We start from the raw sequence: 15,353 nt of genomic DNA on the forward strand, positions 1-15,353 counted from the left end.
TCGGTTTGACTCCACAACACAGCTTTTGCCTGACCTAGACCTTAAGTTTCCCTTCCCAAACGTGCGGACGGGCCGATGACCAGCTCGGACGAGGACAAAGCGATTGCACTAGTAGCGCTGTACAGTTGTAGTGGGGTGATGATGATATCTGGCCGAACCGATTCGGTTGCGAGAAGAAAAACTTGGATCTAATTAACTTGGTCTCGACTTTCTTGTACAGTACACCGTACGGATGGATACCAGCAGTATACAAATTTGGGTCGTTCCTGTAAAGCTGAACTAAAGTTAAATTGTCCATAAATTCGGTAATCCGCTTTCCAGCGGAACGTAAGACACGACACTGGAATGTGCATGACTTGGTTGCATAATTACCTATCGTCCCATGCTATATACTACTCTCGCTTACGCTCGACATTGCAGTCCCGACACCACGATCATGAGCCGTCTCATCTAGCACCGATCGCACCACCTCCACCGCCACCGCCGCCACCGAAGAGCGATCCCATCAGATTCTGCAGCATGTCGTTGCCTCCTTGTGCTCGTGGTGGCGGGGTGAGGAAGATCTCAGTCGCAATTTGTTGAAGAACCTGGGTGATGCAACCATATCCTCGTCAGCACGATTTGGCGATTCTCACGAATGCAGGACTCAGACATACCTCTTGGACTTCTCGTTGGCCCAACACACCGCTCGCCCCGCTCATCCTTGTGTATCTACCACACAGCGCATCCCATTCTCTGCCCATCCCACCGTCCATGCCCCTTGCTGTAACTCCACTGACACCTTGCGCTGGCGCTCTTTGCACTGTGACCAAGGCCAGCTGACAGAAATTCAGCGTCGGTGAGGTGGTGAGATGAACTTCGGAAATAGAGAACGATGTTTGGGATGGAAGAGTTGTGATAAAGTTCTTGTGGAAGGGAGATGAAGATGACGAGAGGAGGGAGAGCAGGTGAGAGAGGAAAGTGAGTGCCGGGAGGATGGAAGGTGGGGATTGGGCAAGGAAGGGGAGTGTGCCGCGAATGGCATAAGGTCCAGGATCAAGTTTGCCTTTCTCGCTCCTGCAAATTGGACACGAGACTCAGTATAACATAGAAGGGATGTTGATGGAGTGACACATACCATTCGAACATCATCTCAGCAAGGGTGATAGCAGCATCCCTCTTTCCCGAGGACAGCAAATGCGGTTCGGCAGCAACAAACGCTCGGTCTGGTTTACGTCGCAACGTGTCAGCGAGTCCCTCACAGCCAGAGGAACATTAACGAAAGAAACCTCCAGGCCACTGACCTTTGTAGTACAACTCTCCGATGTATTGATGAAGATTGGGATCACCTGTGGGGCAGTCTCCATTCGCCTGAGTCCATTTAATAGCAGCATCGGCGAGCTTTTTCCGCCATGGTCCGCTTGAAGGTGTGAGCGCAAGTAGCTGTGTGATGGAAGCTGTATTCCGCAAGTATCAGCTATCCAGCTGCAGTCAAACCTATTCATCTTGAACAAAAGTTGCAGCGTGAGGCTGAAGCTTTCAACCCACCTCTGGACTTCTCGTCGACCTGGACATCACTTTCGCTCATTATCCCTACCATCTTGACCCCCAGCTCACTACCACTTCCGCCTTCTCCGAGCTTCAACAGCTCTTTCGCAGTCGCGAACAGGATTGGAATCGCTATATCATGATGGTTGGCATGGACGAGACGGGCCGTTGTCGTTAGACATTTCTGATGAGCCGAATAGGCGTTGGGGAGGAGGGACAAAATGGGAGGCAGGAGGGACTCGACGCTTGGAGGTTTGGTTGAACGGGGCGGCATGGTGTGTCAACTAGGTAGCTCAGGCTAGGTGAGGAGTGAGGGGAAAGGAAGAAATGGGGAATATAGCAACAGCGGAACATAGGATAGCAAGAATGCTAGTTGTAACATGGCGATGACCGAACGCGTATCGAGGTGGAAGGTGCCGGTAAACTCGTGGCGATTTTTCCGTCACACTACCAATTTGCTATTGGTACCTCCGAAGCTCACCACACGATCTATCAATCACCCGTCATGACAGGACCCAGATGCTGGCCATTCGTCCGGGACAGACACCCAGCTCATGTCAGGACATTTTTCGGTGTCATATGCAGAAATCTGTGCTGTGTGTCGAATCGAAGAGAGAGAGAGTTCAACGACCCTACGTTGCGGCAAAGTGACTAGCAACTCCTGATTCTCTCATTCAGAGCACACCGACGTCCGGCTCCGGAGCCGCTCATTGAAGCTATACAAAGCAGCAGAGTGGACCAGCAGATGAACGAGTAGAGGTTGAAAAGACCACCCCCATTCCGTCAAACCCCTGCGTGTTCACACTATGCCAGACCGAACAACCACCACCAATAATCGTGAGAATGCCATGCATCAATGGTACACTACTCCTGCCTGACCTAGATCAATCCTATCAACCCCTACAAATCCCACTTAGAACTTGGCGAAACCCTTGGCGGCCTTGTTCTTGGACACTCGGAGGACGTTGAATCGGACGGTCTTGGAGAGAGGTCGGCATTGACCAACGGTAACCTGGTCACCGATCTCGACACGGAAAGCGGGAGAGCAGTGGGCAGCGAGGTTCTTGTGTCGTTTTTCGTATCGTCGGTATTTAGGGATGCTACGAAGTGGTATCATCAGTATGGTTGCGACCCAAATGATCTTTCATTGCTACCGAACTCACTAGTGGAGGTACTCTCGTCGGATGATGATGGTGTTGGTCATCTTGGTGGAGTGAACGACACCGTTGAGGATTCGGCCTCGGATAGAGACGTCACCGGTGAAGGGGCACTTCTTGTCAATGTAAGTACCGTTGATGGCCTCTGTGAAAAATAGTATATCAGCAAAAGTCCCAACTGTGCAGATTTGGCACGACTCAGAGAGGTAGCAGACATGTCGTAGAGTGAAAGAGAGTCTGCGTACACCCGCGTTGCAGACAAAGACAGTCTGTCACGACATGCACCAAACTCCCTTCACACGGCGCACATGCCAACATCTCCCTCCTGAGTCCCACACGACAGAACCACACTCACCAGCAGGGGTCCTGAAACCGAGACCGACGTCCTTATACCATCGCTTGGTCTTGGTAGCGATCTTCTTTCCGCCTGTATATCCCAAATATCCCAGTGTAACAAAGACATATCCAACATAATTCCATCATCCATCAGAAGACCGAAGAAGAAACATTGAGCGAATCCATCGTTATATTTGTATCGATTGGGTTGAGCGGATGTCGAAGTAGTTGTCAAGGAGTAGAAGAGCACATGAGGAAGCATAGACGTCAGCTATCCCACTCTATTGCATAGATTCCCTCTTCAACACCCCCTGCAGTCCATTCCTTTTCTCCTCTCTCGACTTGACCAATACACAAGACGGAATACGCACCCTTGGACTTGGCGCTCTGGAAGAGGTGCTGCTTTTGGAAAGCCTTCTCGGTTTGCTCGGCCATTTTGACGTATGGATGGAGTGTGTTTTTGAAGGTTAGAGAGAAGGGGAAAAAAGGACGAAGAGCGACAAGGATTAGAGGTTTTCGACGACAAACGAGCTACCAACGCCAGGAGTGAGAGAGTGCGGTGTAGAGTGTGGACAGTGAGTGAATCCTACAGTGTCACGGTGGGTACGGTGTGGCACAATCCCACTGTACAATCAGAGGAAACAGCGAAACAACGCAGGGTGAGAATTATTGGTGCAAGCGGAGTTTCCCGGAGTTTGGATATTTTCATCATTCTCCGTGTGGCATATATTTACTTCCGTCACATCTCCCTTTCAGCTGCGGCGATGTCCGCTTGTCGTGGCCCCTGATCTCGTGGTCGGTGGTTGAACATGACGTCCTCGATTTCGATAACTAGTCATTTTCAGTCCAGTGCACTCCTTTCATGATCATATATCATATATCAAAGACAAGATGTCAAAACGACTCAGCAAGAGACAACAGAGAGAGCTAGAGGAGCTGGAAGAGCTGAAGTCTCAGCAGCCCAAAGCGCAAGCCGTGGCCGAAGAGAGTGAAGAGGAAGAGGAAGAAGTTGCAGAAGAAGAAGTGAAAGCACCTGCTGGAGGACCGATCAACGCCTTTGCAGCAGTGAGTCAGCTTGCGAGTCATCGTAGTTTGCTTTCACAATGAGCTGATTTGGTGACAGCTTGGTGGTGAAGATGACGACGAAGGTGACGAAGAAGAGGAAGAGGACGAGGAAGAAGCTCCTGTAGTTGTTGCAAAGAAGGTTAGTCACAACTTCCGTCATCTCAAAACCGATCACGACTGACATATAAGTAACCGCAGAGCAAGAAGAAGAAGAACAAGAAGAAGAAGCCGACTGGATCAAACGTCGAGACTCCAGGTGACGCAACGCCCGCTACAGCTGGTGGGACACCTGGAAACGCTGGAGGTGGGAAGAAGAAGAAGAGCAAAGCCGATCCATTTGCAGGTATGGATGAGGTAGATCGAGCGTTGGCAGAGCTCAAGTTGCAGTGAGCGAAAGGAGTATAATGCGCTTGAGCAAAAAGCTGACGACGAGTGGCGTTATAGGTACGGCGATGATAAGTCGTCCGAAGCTGGGCCTTCACGCGGTGCCGAGCTGTCAGGAGAGACGAGAACTAGCATGCCCTTCCGGTAAGCTGCGTGTTCAACGAGAACGAAAGAAACAAGCTGACTAGTCAACATAGCAACCTCCTGTCTGTCGATCCCAAGAATCTTGACGCCGATGCTGAGCTACGACGTTTCTTTGGGTCCAAAGTGGTGAGTGGTTTTCGTCCTCAGCACGTAACCTAAACTGACTTTCCCTTGAAGATTGCCTCCACCGCCCAAGCTGGCAACAAGCATCGACCTGGTCCCTCATCTAAACTGCGGTACACTATATCGAAACCAAAACCGACCTACCCTCCGGCCACTTCCCTCGCGGGACTGATTATGCGGGAAATGGTCGATACCGAGGTGGAAGAGCTATATGAAAGACGGAGCAGGGAGAGGGTAGACAAGGGGGAGAAGTGGTTCACATTCGAACATACGGGACCTTGGCGGGAGATCGAAAGGCAGTTTATGGGTGCTGTGCAATCACATGGTGAGTTCAATATGCTCCGAGACAGAATAGCTAGCTGACGACATCGATGCAGACCCGAATGAGTTGATGGCTCTACTTCAAGTATATCCATGGCATGTAGATACGCTATTACAGATGAGCGAGGTATACAGACTGCAATCAGGTTGGTGTAGTCGATTCTTCAGACTCGATACGTCTTGCTGATTTTGAAGTAGATATCGGAGCCGCTTCCGACTTTGCTGAGCGTGCACTATACGCTTTCGACAGATGTTTGATGCCATCTTTCAGCGTCTCGTCAGGTGCATCCCGGCTGGATTTCGACCGAGTAGAGAACCGACCGATGTTCACAGCATTGCATCGAATCATCTCGTACGTTGGCATACGATGCAAATCTAAGAGCTGAAACTGATTCGTCGACTCATAGCTACTTGGGAAGGAGAGGTTGTTGGGTGACCGCTTTCAACTTTGCAAAGCTGCTGTTCTCCTTGGATCCCGAGGTGAGTCGCGAATCCGGAGTAGCAGGATGTCGGAGCTCATGGGACTCTAGGGCGATCCACACGGCGCTGCTTTCTGGCTTGACTTCTTAGCTGTAAAATCCGGTAATGGAGCTTGGCTGCTATCAATGCTGGAGCAAGGCGACACGAATTCGGCTGCGGCGAGTTGGTTTGCTTACCCTGGTATGGCTTATGCCAAGGCGTTAGCCATAAGAGCAGAAGAGGAGCGATCGAAGAACAAGGTGAGTCTTGCGCCATATGCAATTGGTATTGAAGACTTACGACTTGTTATCAGGATCGCACGAGGAGTGACGGAGCCCTTCAAGAAGCGATCACCGACTTCCCTCAGGTCGTGACGATCTTGGCTGACAAGATCGGAGCGAGCCTTCCGGATAAGGCTCGTAGCAATCCGTTATTGCAAGTGGAAGCGGGCTACAGGTAAGCTAGTTCAAGTGCCGGTTTGCATGACGGTTTAGCTGAATGAAGTGTTCTGACAGCGAAAAACCGAACAACGTGATGCACCTGCTCTCTCATATCTACGTGTCTCGGTCTGAAGCGCTATGGAAAGACGCCGACCGAATCAAATGGTTTGAATCGCAAATCCCCCTTGCCCTCGCCAAGATCAATCAGTCAACTGCCAAACTTGCTCGAGACGATGCTTTAGCCTTAATACAAGCACCTCGAGATCCGGTTGACGAGAGTCTCAACGTTCCTTTGTTTGTCTGTCGACATGTGCTCTGTTCCGAAAGTACATCATGGATGGGATTCCTCCCTCCCATCATCACATCACGACCTTTCCACGCATACGATCCGCTCCCACCCACAACCGCTACATCGGTGTACGACGCGAACTATTTCAACGGCGTTCGAAACGCTTCGCGGAACAGGACGGATGGAGGTGGTGGGAATTTGATGATGAATTTCCTGGATAGGATTTTCGAGATGGTAGATCAACATCCGGCTAATTGGCAAGAAAGAGTATTAGGTGCTTGGCAGGACATGACAAGGAGAAGAGAGTTCCAAAATGTTCCAGAACAAGAAAGGGAGAATGCGTTTGCAGCGGTGAGCGAAAACGTCCTTGCATCATTGAGAGTACAAGTACTGACAGTTGACCCCCTTTCTCGCGAATAGTTGATGCAACTTGCAGGTGACGTTGCAAATGGTCGCGGTGACCAAGGACAAGGACAAGGTCAAGGTCAGGGTGGAATGCCTGGTGGCTTCCCTGGGAATGCGCCAGAATGAGGTGTATAAAGGCAGCACATACATAGAGAACTGGTGCATGTATTGCCGCGCTCTGCAAGCTTATCATTTATTTCCAAACAAGACTACTGTTATAATACAACATATCAATGAAATTATCTTGACAAACAGACCTATAAGAAGTTTACTGCGCCTCATGATACGATCCTCTATGAATTGCCACTCTCAGTGGTGGCAAAGCTCTCTGGTGTTGATGCTCTATCATACTATTTCTACCTCTTACGCTGATCGCATAATCACGATCAAACATCCCCATACCCATCCCCATGGGCGAAACGACTTCTTGAGCGGGTTCCATTGCCGGCCACGAAAGTACTGATTGTTCAGATTGACGTCTACCCCCTCCCATCGTCGGGATAGCAGTTACAGGTCGGGAAAAGGTCGATGTTCCTCCGCCCTTGGTAGGCGCGACAGAAGACCATTCGGATGGATCAATAGCTCCCGCACCGTTGGAGGCGACGGTCGTAGGATGAGGCGCATGAGGATTAGGAGGAGGGAAACCGTACGAACTTCGAGAGTTCCATCCGTGACCATGTTCTTCGGTAGGTGTGACGACGTAACTTTGTACCGAGGCGATGGAGGATCGTTGAGATGAAGGAGGTGGGACGATTGAGATTTGTGTGGAGGGTCGTCGTGGTTTACTGATAGATGGTCGTGCGGTACTACAATTCACCCGTACATCGAATGTCAGCCGAAGACTCATTGAGAGCTGCCACGAAGAATGGTGATAAACTCACCCAGGACAAGGTCCTCTCTTCTTCTGTATACCAGTATACACGCATTGTACCCCGCTCTCTCTACATCTTGAACAGGTTCCCAATTCTCCATTGCCACCCGCATCACATCTCACCTTCCTACTCCTACAGGCATTACAAGCCTTTGTTGTCCTCGAGATGGGTGCTCTCCCGCCCATAGCACCGGCATAAGCGTCCGGTTCGTAGATTGGACCAGTGGCGTAAGCGGTAGTAGGACGAGAGGAGCTGGGAGAGTATTCGTATGGATGGGAAGAATGACGACGGAGTAGACCAGGTCGATCAGACGCGGCGGAGCTGGAGCCGGAACCTGGTGAGACGGGATAGATATGATGTTGATGAGAAGGACGAGGTGGTCTTTCATCGAAATACATACTATGACTATGTGAAGTGATTGGAGCGGTGTGAGGTGGTTCTCGAGCACCTCCGACGCCGCCACCAGCTGAGGAAGGTGGATAAGGTGGAGTAGCTCTATATTGTCGATGTTCAGTTCGATGTATCGATCCTTGAGACGATGACGAAGATGATGGTGGTGAACCACCACCGCTGACTTGAAGATCATTCAACAATGAAAAGATACTGCTTGTGGGTCGACCGCCACTCGACGAGGCACCGCGAGGAGCTACTCCTTCACAGGACAACGAAGGGAGTCGCCCTTTTGGTGATGGAGCAAAGGCGAACGTCGACGGCGACACAGGCGGAGAGAGCATGAGGGAGCCCGTTGGCGGAGAGGGGGTGTGAATCGTATCGGAAGTGCTAGGCAAGGAGGATGAGAGTGACACAGAAGGAGTGATGGTTTGTCCGCTCGCGCCTTCAGGCATGATGAGTCGACCGGTTTGTCGATCTTCCTGGATAAGAAGGTGACGAAGTCGAGGAGAGAGGGTCGTGTCTGGCATGGTAGGCAATTGTATTGCTGAACTGCTAGTGATATTGGTAGAGATATTCTCACGCTCGACGAACGAGATCAAGCGGAAGGGAATCTTGATCTAGTCTTGTAATCGGGATGGGTGATTCGCCTCGCCGTCCTGTGTAGTACTGCGGTAGAGCCGTCTTCGGAAGGACACGAAACGGTTATCGACGATAGTTCAGTGCGATGCGGATACAAAGTAGTCGAAGGTCGAGATCCAGATCCAGACGAATTGTTTGATTGATAGGTTTGGTACCCGAGACAACGTCAAGGAGATGAAATGGGACTAATTGATGTTTATATTGAGTTTGAGATTTCGTTTCGTTTCCAGCAAACTGAACAACTTGTCTCTTTGTAGCGTGAGAAATTGTGATTGTGATTGTGATTGTGAATGATGAAGAGTGAAGAACGTTTTGATCGCCAGAGCCAGTCTGTTGGTGGTGTGTGAAAAGAAGGACTGGGCTGAAGTCGAGCCGAAGCCAGAGCCAGAGCCGGAGATGAGAGACAGGGGAGGACGATTAATCGATCTGCGATCTGACACTAGGATGGAATCTTGTGTCGTCGTGCACGAGGTGTCGAAGTGGTGGTATTATGAAGAGGATATGGTCGTGGACGAATGACGAAAGTGGATGACCAAGTGAATGTGTGTATGCGAAGAGGTGACACAAAGATGTTGACGCCAAAAATGGTGGAGCGTTGGTCCAACTCGATGATGAGGATAACTAACGAATAACGATCAAGATGCATAACGGTTGAATAGAATGGTATGCGTGTGTGTGTACAGCAGCTGCTCAGCTAGCAGAGAATATAGTTTCCCCTCAGCTTCTTCTACCCCAGCGAAGCAGCAGTTGATGGGTTCCAGTCAGTCTCAGTTCCAGTTACGCCCTTTGTCCTTTATCGTCCCTCTCCATGTCTCAGAGCGAGAGGACCGCTGTCACCCCTCTCACCCCCTCACACCCCCCGTATAGAATACTGTTGACGCTAGTATCGTTCGGTTTCGGAGAAAGATCAAACTTCTGACCGTCTGTCCTACGAGTTTACGAGTTACTACACGTTAGTAAACAAACATGCCCCGCCGGACGGGGTAATAACGTAGAAAATGAAAATAAAAAAGAAATCTGGTCCTCGTTCCTGAGTTACATAAAGAATAGTATCTCCGTGCCGAGCAAGCTAAACTGACCAGGCGGATGAGGCCGGGGGAGATTAATGGAATATTAGAGTTTGACACAAGGTCAGACAAAAAGGATGTCGTCCAACGAGATTCAGGGTAAGCAGCTACACAGACTTTGTTCGGATGTACCTGATTCACAAGAATGAATCGCAATTGGAGAAATTGCTCGCTCCAACTTGACGCCATCGACACCTCACAAGTGCGAATGGGAATGTCAGCGTAGGCGTTGTATCATCGTTGGGAAAACAATGGAGAAGCTTGTCCGTGTTCCCTACACTAGTGGTAGAACCCGTACCGTCCTCGGATCTTCTTTGGCTTAAGGGAAGTTTACGAAGGCGTGTGTCATCGAGCCGAAACGGCCGGTATGGTGGCGCTCTTCAATTCTCTATGCGGATGTGTGGGGGAGAACGAGGGGCTTCGAGGCTTTCACACCTCGCCACAAAGCTTCTACGGTGTATCTCGCATCATTCAATGTGAGAGAGAATACGGCGGTCAACTACCGAGTAAGGAAGAACGACCACAACAACAATAACGACGGATTCCGTTATCTTGCGAAAATGTTATCTCATGCTTCTGTAACTTGGTCGCATTACCAAATCATTGCATCTCGTACAACGAGAATCACGTCACAGAGTATAACATGATTAGTGATTGAATGTGAACTTTCACATGTCATTCCTGACCCACAAGTAGAAGTTGTGACACAACTTTTCACATGTGAATGTACATGTACATTCCGTTATCGGACCAATATACCTTTAGGCCAGCCTTCCCCTCCACTCCCTCATCTTGGCAATGTCCGTTCTCTTCCTCTCGGACTTTGTTGCGGAGCTGTCGGTGTGAGACGACGTGAGAATCTGCAGAAGGGAGAGTGAACACATCTCGGGACGGATTCATCCTTCCGCACGGACGGAACGGTCGGATAGATGGCGTCTTCTTTCGTCATCCTGCCGATGCCGTTTTGACAGCTGCAGTATTACACTCCTCCTTGCACTGATCATACTGGGCTATGACTTCTCTTCCATACTACAAGATCGCATCTCGTCACATCTCTGAGAGTTGAGAGCACCATGTCACGTCAAGCGCGAGTGCAACGCAATGCAACGCAACGCAACGCAACGTGAAGTGTTGGAACGGGATCAATCGGATCGCGGACGATGGGATGGCGTACGCATTTGCAGCCGCACCGCACAGACACAAGACGCTAACCAAAGTTTGGGTACCTCTTGTATTCAGTACGGCAGATGTTTCGGTTCAATCCAGGTGGAATCGCGCTAACGAATTCATATCCGAGTCCAGAGTGCCTAAACTACGGTAAGACCCTCTCATCGTCGTAAGTTGGAGCATGGGGATTAATGCCACATCTGATATTTACCGGTTCAGCTCGCAACATATCACCGACATTTGATCCCGTGTCAAGTCCGGTGGAGGCAAAGCATTCTCATTCTGAAGATTTCTGAAATCCTTGCTGCGAATACGTGCATGCATGTACACAAACGAGATAGCAGTGTGTGCTTCACTACAGACCCGCCTCACAATCACACCGCATCGCATCGCTCCAACCATCATGTCAGCGACTGCACCTCCCAAAAGCGCGCCGAAAGGAAATCGACGAGTTCGAAAACGAAGAAGAAGACAAGATTCCGATTCCGATTCCTCGTCTTCTTCCGATTCTTCAAGCTCAGATGATGAGCAGGTAACCACCAAGCCGTCTGCGCCTACGTCCAAACCAGCACGTATGGACGTAGATGGCGAATCATCATCGTCCGGATCATCATCATCCTCTTCTTCATCTTCATCCTCATCTTCTGAATCTTCATCCTCGGATTCCGACTCCGATTCCGACTCTGACTCTGATGACGAACGACCGACAACTGCCTCGGCGGCTGGACCATCGAAACCTCCCAAAGTGAGGACGAGATACCCTACCAACTCACCCACACCGCCCCCCACCAACATTCCCTCTTTCCTCTCTCGAAAGGGTAAAGCTCCCGCCGCGATGGAGACCGAAGAAGAAGAGAGAAGGAACAAGTTTAGGACGGTGTATATGGACAAGTTGGTGGAAGGTTTCGGAGGTGATTTGGAGAAGATGAGAGAGGTGAGTGAACCTTTTCGTTATTACGCAAAGTATAGTGTTGTGCTGATGATTCCTTTGGGGAAAGGCTGATCCTACAATGGGTCCAAAGAGATTACAACTGTTGATTGAATCACTTGCATCGGGTGAGTTGGCTGTCCATTCGTCCCCATTGACGTACAAGCACCGGACTTGACAGCTGGCTGAGCTAACGCGATTCGACCCACCCTCATTAGGCATCGACGTGTATAGCGATCCTCAGAAAACGAACACGGGGAAAGGGAAAGAGGATGTGGACGAAGTTGCCATGCTCATCGGTAACTAGGATATGTTTGGAAACAACACCGATATTCTGAGACCACCAAAGAGAACGACTTCGGTTCACAAGCTTGCGAGAAACAGGAGCAATGAAGGACCGAGAAGACGTCCGTTATGATCCTGCATATGTATGTAACATGAATCCACTTGAGTCGCGTGGCAATCGAATTCCAGGATATCCTAGCCTATCCATAGTTTGACTACGTTCAGTTGATCACCTACTACCAAAGAACAGAGCGAGACAGTCAATTACCGATCTGCGTCGAGCTTTGTTCTCCATAAGTCTGGACTTGTCAGGCGGATGTGATGTGAATTGGGGTAGGCGATTATGATTATTCCGGGGGTTCAGTCATATTGACAGGCACGCACGATAACGCGGTCACATTTTTGGCTGAGTGAACGGTGGCTCTCAACTTTCTTTCAATGGATCAATTGATGATTGAATCTCTGAATGCGCGAGACAATATGACCGCTGTATGATGTAGAGTTGTGCCTCCTCCTCGCGAGTAAAAGTCGGGTATGGCGAGACTGAATCGGACAAGGGGGCCGAACTAGCGAGGATGAGGTGGGTGCACACACAAGCACATGGATTCGTTTATATGACCTCTCTGTGCGACAGTCGTTTGTCCCAATGTTCATATTCTTCCAACTTACGCTCTAGCAGACGGACGGACAGACGGACAGATTCGCACAACAAGGCGGTGTGAACATGTTTTCAAACTATCTGTCGTAGATGTATATGCTATACGCCACTTTTGCCGAAAAGTTAAGCGGATGGTTTCATGGTTGCCTCTCTCGGCATCAAAAATCGTAGCACAGCCTTTTTCCAACCACCCCTTTTGACCCGAACCTCCCCTCCCCACACACGCTGAGTGCAAAAACATTACGACGTCAAGCACACCACCAACAACACTACTACCACCCAACAGAAATAAACCATCCATCCTTTGTGATACTACACCGTCTTGGGGCTAGTAGAATTTACTTTTACCGTATCTATCGCCATCACAATACACTACATCTTTTAGATCACACCTTATCAGGAAATCTGGGAACCACCTGCCACCCTTACCTCTCTGCTCCACCCACACCGATCAAAACCAAAGCAAAGAAAATATCAACCAATCCGCAGTCAACGTATTGCTACTCTCCTCTCTCTTCGATTTACAGTCGATCCTTTTATCTTACACCACTCGTTGAAACACACACTACTGCCTATCAAGTAAAAAGGACAAAGCTAGGACAGATATAATACCATCATCATCATGTGTGAGTATTAGTATTTCCTCCTTGTCACGTCTATCTCTCCGAATTCGTATCCCTTGCCTCGCCTCGCCTCGCCTCGCACAGACCTATACAAAATTATAGGACCCTGTTCTTCTTCTTTTCTTTTCGTCCGAAGTATCTTTACTATTATTACTGCGACGTGTGCGAAATCGCGCACTCACCTCGCAATTGCTGAAGGATCGTTCCCTCTCCGGCCTTCAGACCCCACATTTCTGAAACCTGGAATTTTATCGCCTTTTTGTTCTCTCACGTTTTTCCCTACCTCTGTACCTCTGTACCACGTTTTCCACCCTCTCCTCCATACGAGTACCCTCCTATAGGCGGTGTAGAAAGCTCGGTTCAATCATCAAAGTTACACAGGAATTCTCTGTATCTTCTGGAATTCCTCAATCACCATTCTGCTTGATTGTGACAGGCCTTCTTTCATTCAACGTCATCCATTCAGCACGTCCGTCCACTCAAAGCATCCGAACCGTTCCTCTTTCTTTTCCTTCTTTTTCACTCGTTCACAAGACCGTTTGATAAATCATTATACATTATCAATCCGTATCAACCTTTTCCTCTACCTCATTGAACATCATTTAACATGGCCGATATAACTACTGGAGTGACGACGACACCAGCTGACCCAACCACACCTTCGGTTCCTTCATCAACAGCTGCCTCAACGACTGCCCAACCTTCTACACCAAGTACCTCTAGCCCCGCTCCATCTTCGGTCGCTCCGACATCAGTGGCCCCATCATCGATCTCCTCGCCCCCTGTGTCGTCAGCCGAACCGAGCTCGGCCCCGCCATCAAGCAGCGTTTCACCTTCTTCTGGTCCGACAAGCGATGGTGGTTCTGCCTCTGGGGGTGGTTCTGCTTCTCAGTCCGCGTCAGTGACACCCTCGACCGGTCCGAGCAGTTCTGTGCCTGGCAGTGTCTCCCAGAGTGGTGCAAGTGTTGTACCGACTACTAGCCAGTCTGGCGTAGTTGCCAGCACCTCAATCCCAGGAGGGTCAGCTTCAGTCTCTGGATCAAACACCATCATGTAAGTGGCTAAGACCGTGTATGACTGGACGAAGCTGATCTCATTGGAACAGCTATGTGACCACCACTCAAGGCGACGGCGTTGTCACCGTATTCCCCTCTGCGACGGTCAGCGGATCGAGCGGAACCTCTTCGAAAGGCAAATCTAGTGAGTTTCGCATCCCCTCGCTACGAGTAGAATACTGATTCGAATATCGATAGACACCGGAGCGATCGTCGGTGGTGTTGTTGGAGGTGTTGCCGGTCTCGCCATCATCGGTATTCTTCTTTGGTTCTTGCTCAAGAGGAAGAGGTCGCACAGGGATGACTTTGACGACATGATGGTGAGTTACGGTGTCACCAAGTCCAAATTTCATTGTACTGATTTGTACATAGTTCGACCCCGGACGACCCGAGAATCAAGCCCCTATCGATCTGGGAGCCGACAACGGTGCGCCAACGGTCGAGCCCTACTACCCACCTGGTATCGCTTCCACTGCCGCCTCCCCTGAGATGACTCAATACCCTCGATCGGCCGCGACCACCTCTGACGGTGGCTACGGTGCTCAATCCCTCTCTCGAGGTCCTTCAACCGCTACTTCAGCCGGATTCGCCGGTCGAGGTGCTGGATACGACATGAACATGACGTCTATGAGCATGCCCATGCCTCACCCTACTGGCGCAGAGACTGCAGGGGATGTTGGTGCGGGTGCGGGTGTCGGCGCCGGCGCAGCCTTTGCTGGTGGAGCCATGGGAGCGAAGCAAAGAGAGGCATATCAAGAACAGCAGAGGTTCAGGGTCCAGAACCAAGGTTACGGACAATCTGCTGGTGCGAGTGGTTCAGGTGCAGCTGCCACGAGTAGTCCCACGGATGAGGGTGTGAGAGTGCATCAGGATGGAGGACGAGTGGACGAAGAACCCGAGCCATCATATGGGACCGAGATCCCGCCAACGTGAGTGACGGCTGGAAGTCAGTTGGGAATTGCAGCTGACATGACCTTGCAGATATGATTCCATTGGCAATCGTACATAGTAGAAGT

The 15,353-nt window shown here is 50.2% G+C and overlaps 6 protein-coding genes across 6 annotated transcripts; 3 read left to right on the forward strand and 3 right to left on the reverse strand.

Moving 5' to 3' along the window:
• Positions 1–446: 446 nt before the first annotated feature.
• CI109_105142 (uncharacterized protein) lies at positions 447–1,801 on the reverse strand (the record flags this gene model as incomplete). Its single annotated transcript, XM_032003162.1, has 5 exons — positions 447–587; positions 657–1,056; positions 1,118–1,205; positions 1,284–1,436; positions 1,528–1,801. The coding sequence occupies 5 exons, from the start codon at positions 1,799–1,801 to the stop codon at positions 447–449; spliced, it is 1,056 nt and encodes a 351-aa protein (XP_031862484.1).
• Positions 1,802–2,440: 639 nt separating this feature from the next.
• Positions 2,441–3,455, reverse strand: CI109_105143 (40S ribosomal protein uS17; the record flags this gene model as incomplete). The annotated part of the gene is made up of 4 exons (XM_032003163.1): positions 2,441–2,627; positions 2,691–2,829; positions 3,040–3,111; positions 3,392–3,455. 4 exons carry the CDS (start codon positions 3,453–3,455, stop codon positions 2,441–2,443), a joined length of 462 nt encoding a protein of 153 aa, XP_031862485.1.
• Positions 3,456–3,911: 456 nt separating this feature from the next.
• CI109_105144 (uncharacterized protein) lies at positions 3,912–6,776 on the forward strand (the record flags this gene model as incomplete). The annotated part of the gene is made up of 13 exons (XM_032003164.1): positions 3,912–4,085; positions 4,144–4,224; positions 4,284–4,471; positions 4,530–4,613; positions 4,667–4,739; positions 4,791–5,061; positions 5,114–5,203; positions 5,256–5,409; positions 5,465–5,537; positions 5,588–5,776; positions 5,830–5,972; positions 6,032–6,596; positions 6,666–6,776. 13 exons carry the CDS (start codon positions 3,912–3,914, stop codon positions 6,774–6,776), a joined length of 2,196 nt encoding a protein of 731 aa, XP_031862486.1.
• Positions 6,777–6,918: 142 nt separating this feature from the next.
• CI109_105145 (uncharacterized protein) lies at positions 6,919–8,442 on the reverse strand (the record flags this gene model as incomplete). Its single annotated transcript, XM_032003165.1, has 2 exons — positions 6,919–7,456; positions 7,532–8,442. 2 exons carry the CDS (start codon positions 8,440–8,442, stop codon positions 6,919–6,921), a joined length of 1,449 nt encoding a protein of 482 aa, XP_031862487.1.
• A 2,749-nt stretch (positions 8,443–11,191) lies between these two features.
• CI109_105146 (uncharacterized protein) lies at positions 11,192–12,023 on the forward strand (the record flags this gene model as incomplete). Its single annotated transcript, XM_032003166.1, has 3 exons — positions 11,192–11,722; positions 11,787–11,844; positions 11,935–12,023. The coding sequence occupies 3 exons, from the start codon at positions 11,192–11,194 to the stop codon at positions 12,021–12,023; spliced, it is 678 nt and encodes a 225-aa protein (XP_031862488.1).
• A 1,866-nt stretch (positions 12,024–13,889) lies between these two features.
• CI109_105147 (uncharacterized protein) lies at positions 13,890–15,270 on the forward strand (the record flags this gene model as incomplete). Its single annotated transcript, XM_032003167.2, has 4 exons — positions 13,890–14,335; positions 14,388–14,482; positions 14,536–14,657; positions 14,710–15,270. 4 exons carry the CDS (start codon positions 13,890–13,892, stop codon positions 15,268–15,270), a joined length of 1,224 nt encoding a protein of 407 aa, XP_031862489.2.
• Between the last annotated feature and the right edge of the window lie 83 nt (positions 15,271–15,353).

The sequence above is a fragment of the Kwoniella shandongensis genome, chromosome 9, assembly GCF_008629635.2.
Source record: "Kwoniella shandongensis chromosome 9, complete sequence".
NCBI lineage: Eukaryota > Fungi > Basidiomycota > Tremellomycetes > Tremellales > Cryptococcaceae > Kwoniella > Kwoniella shandongensis.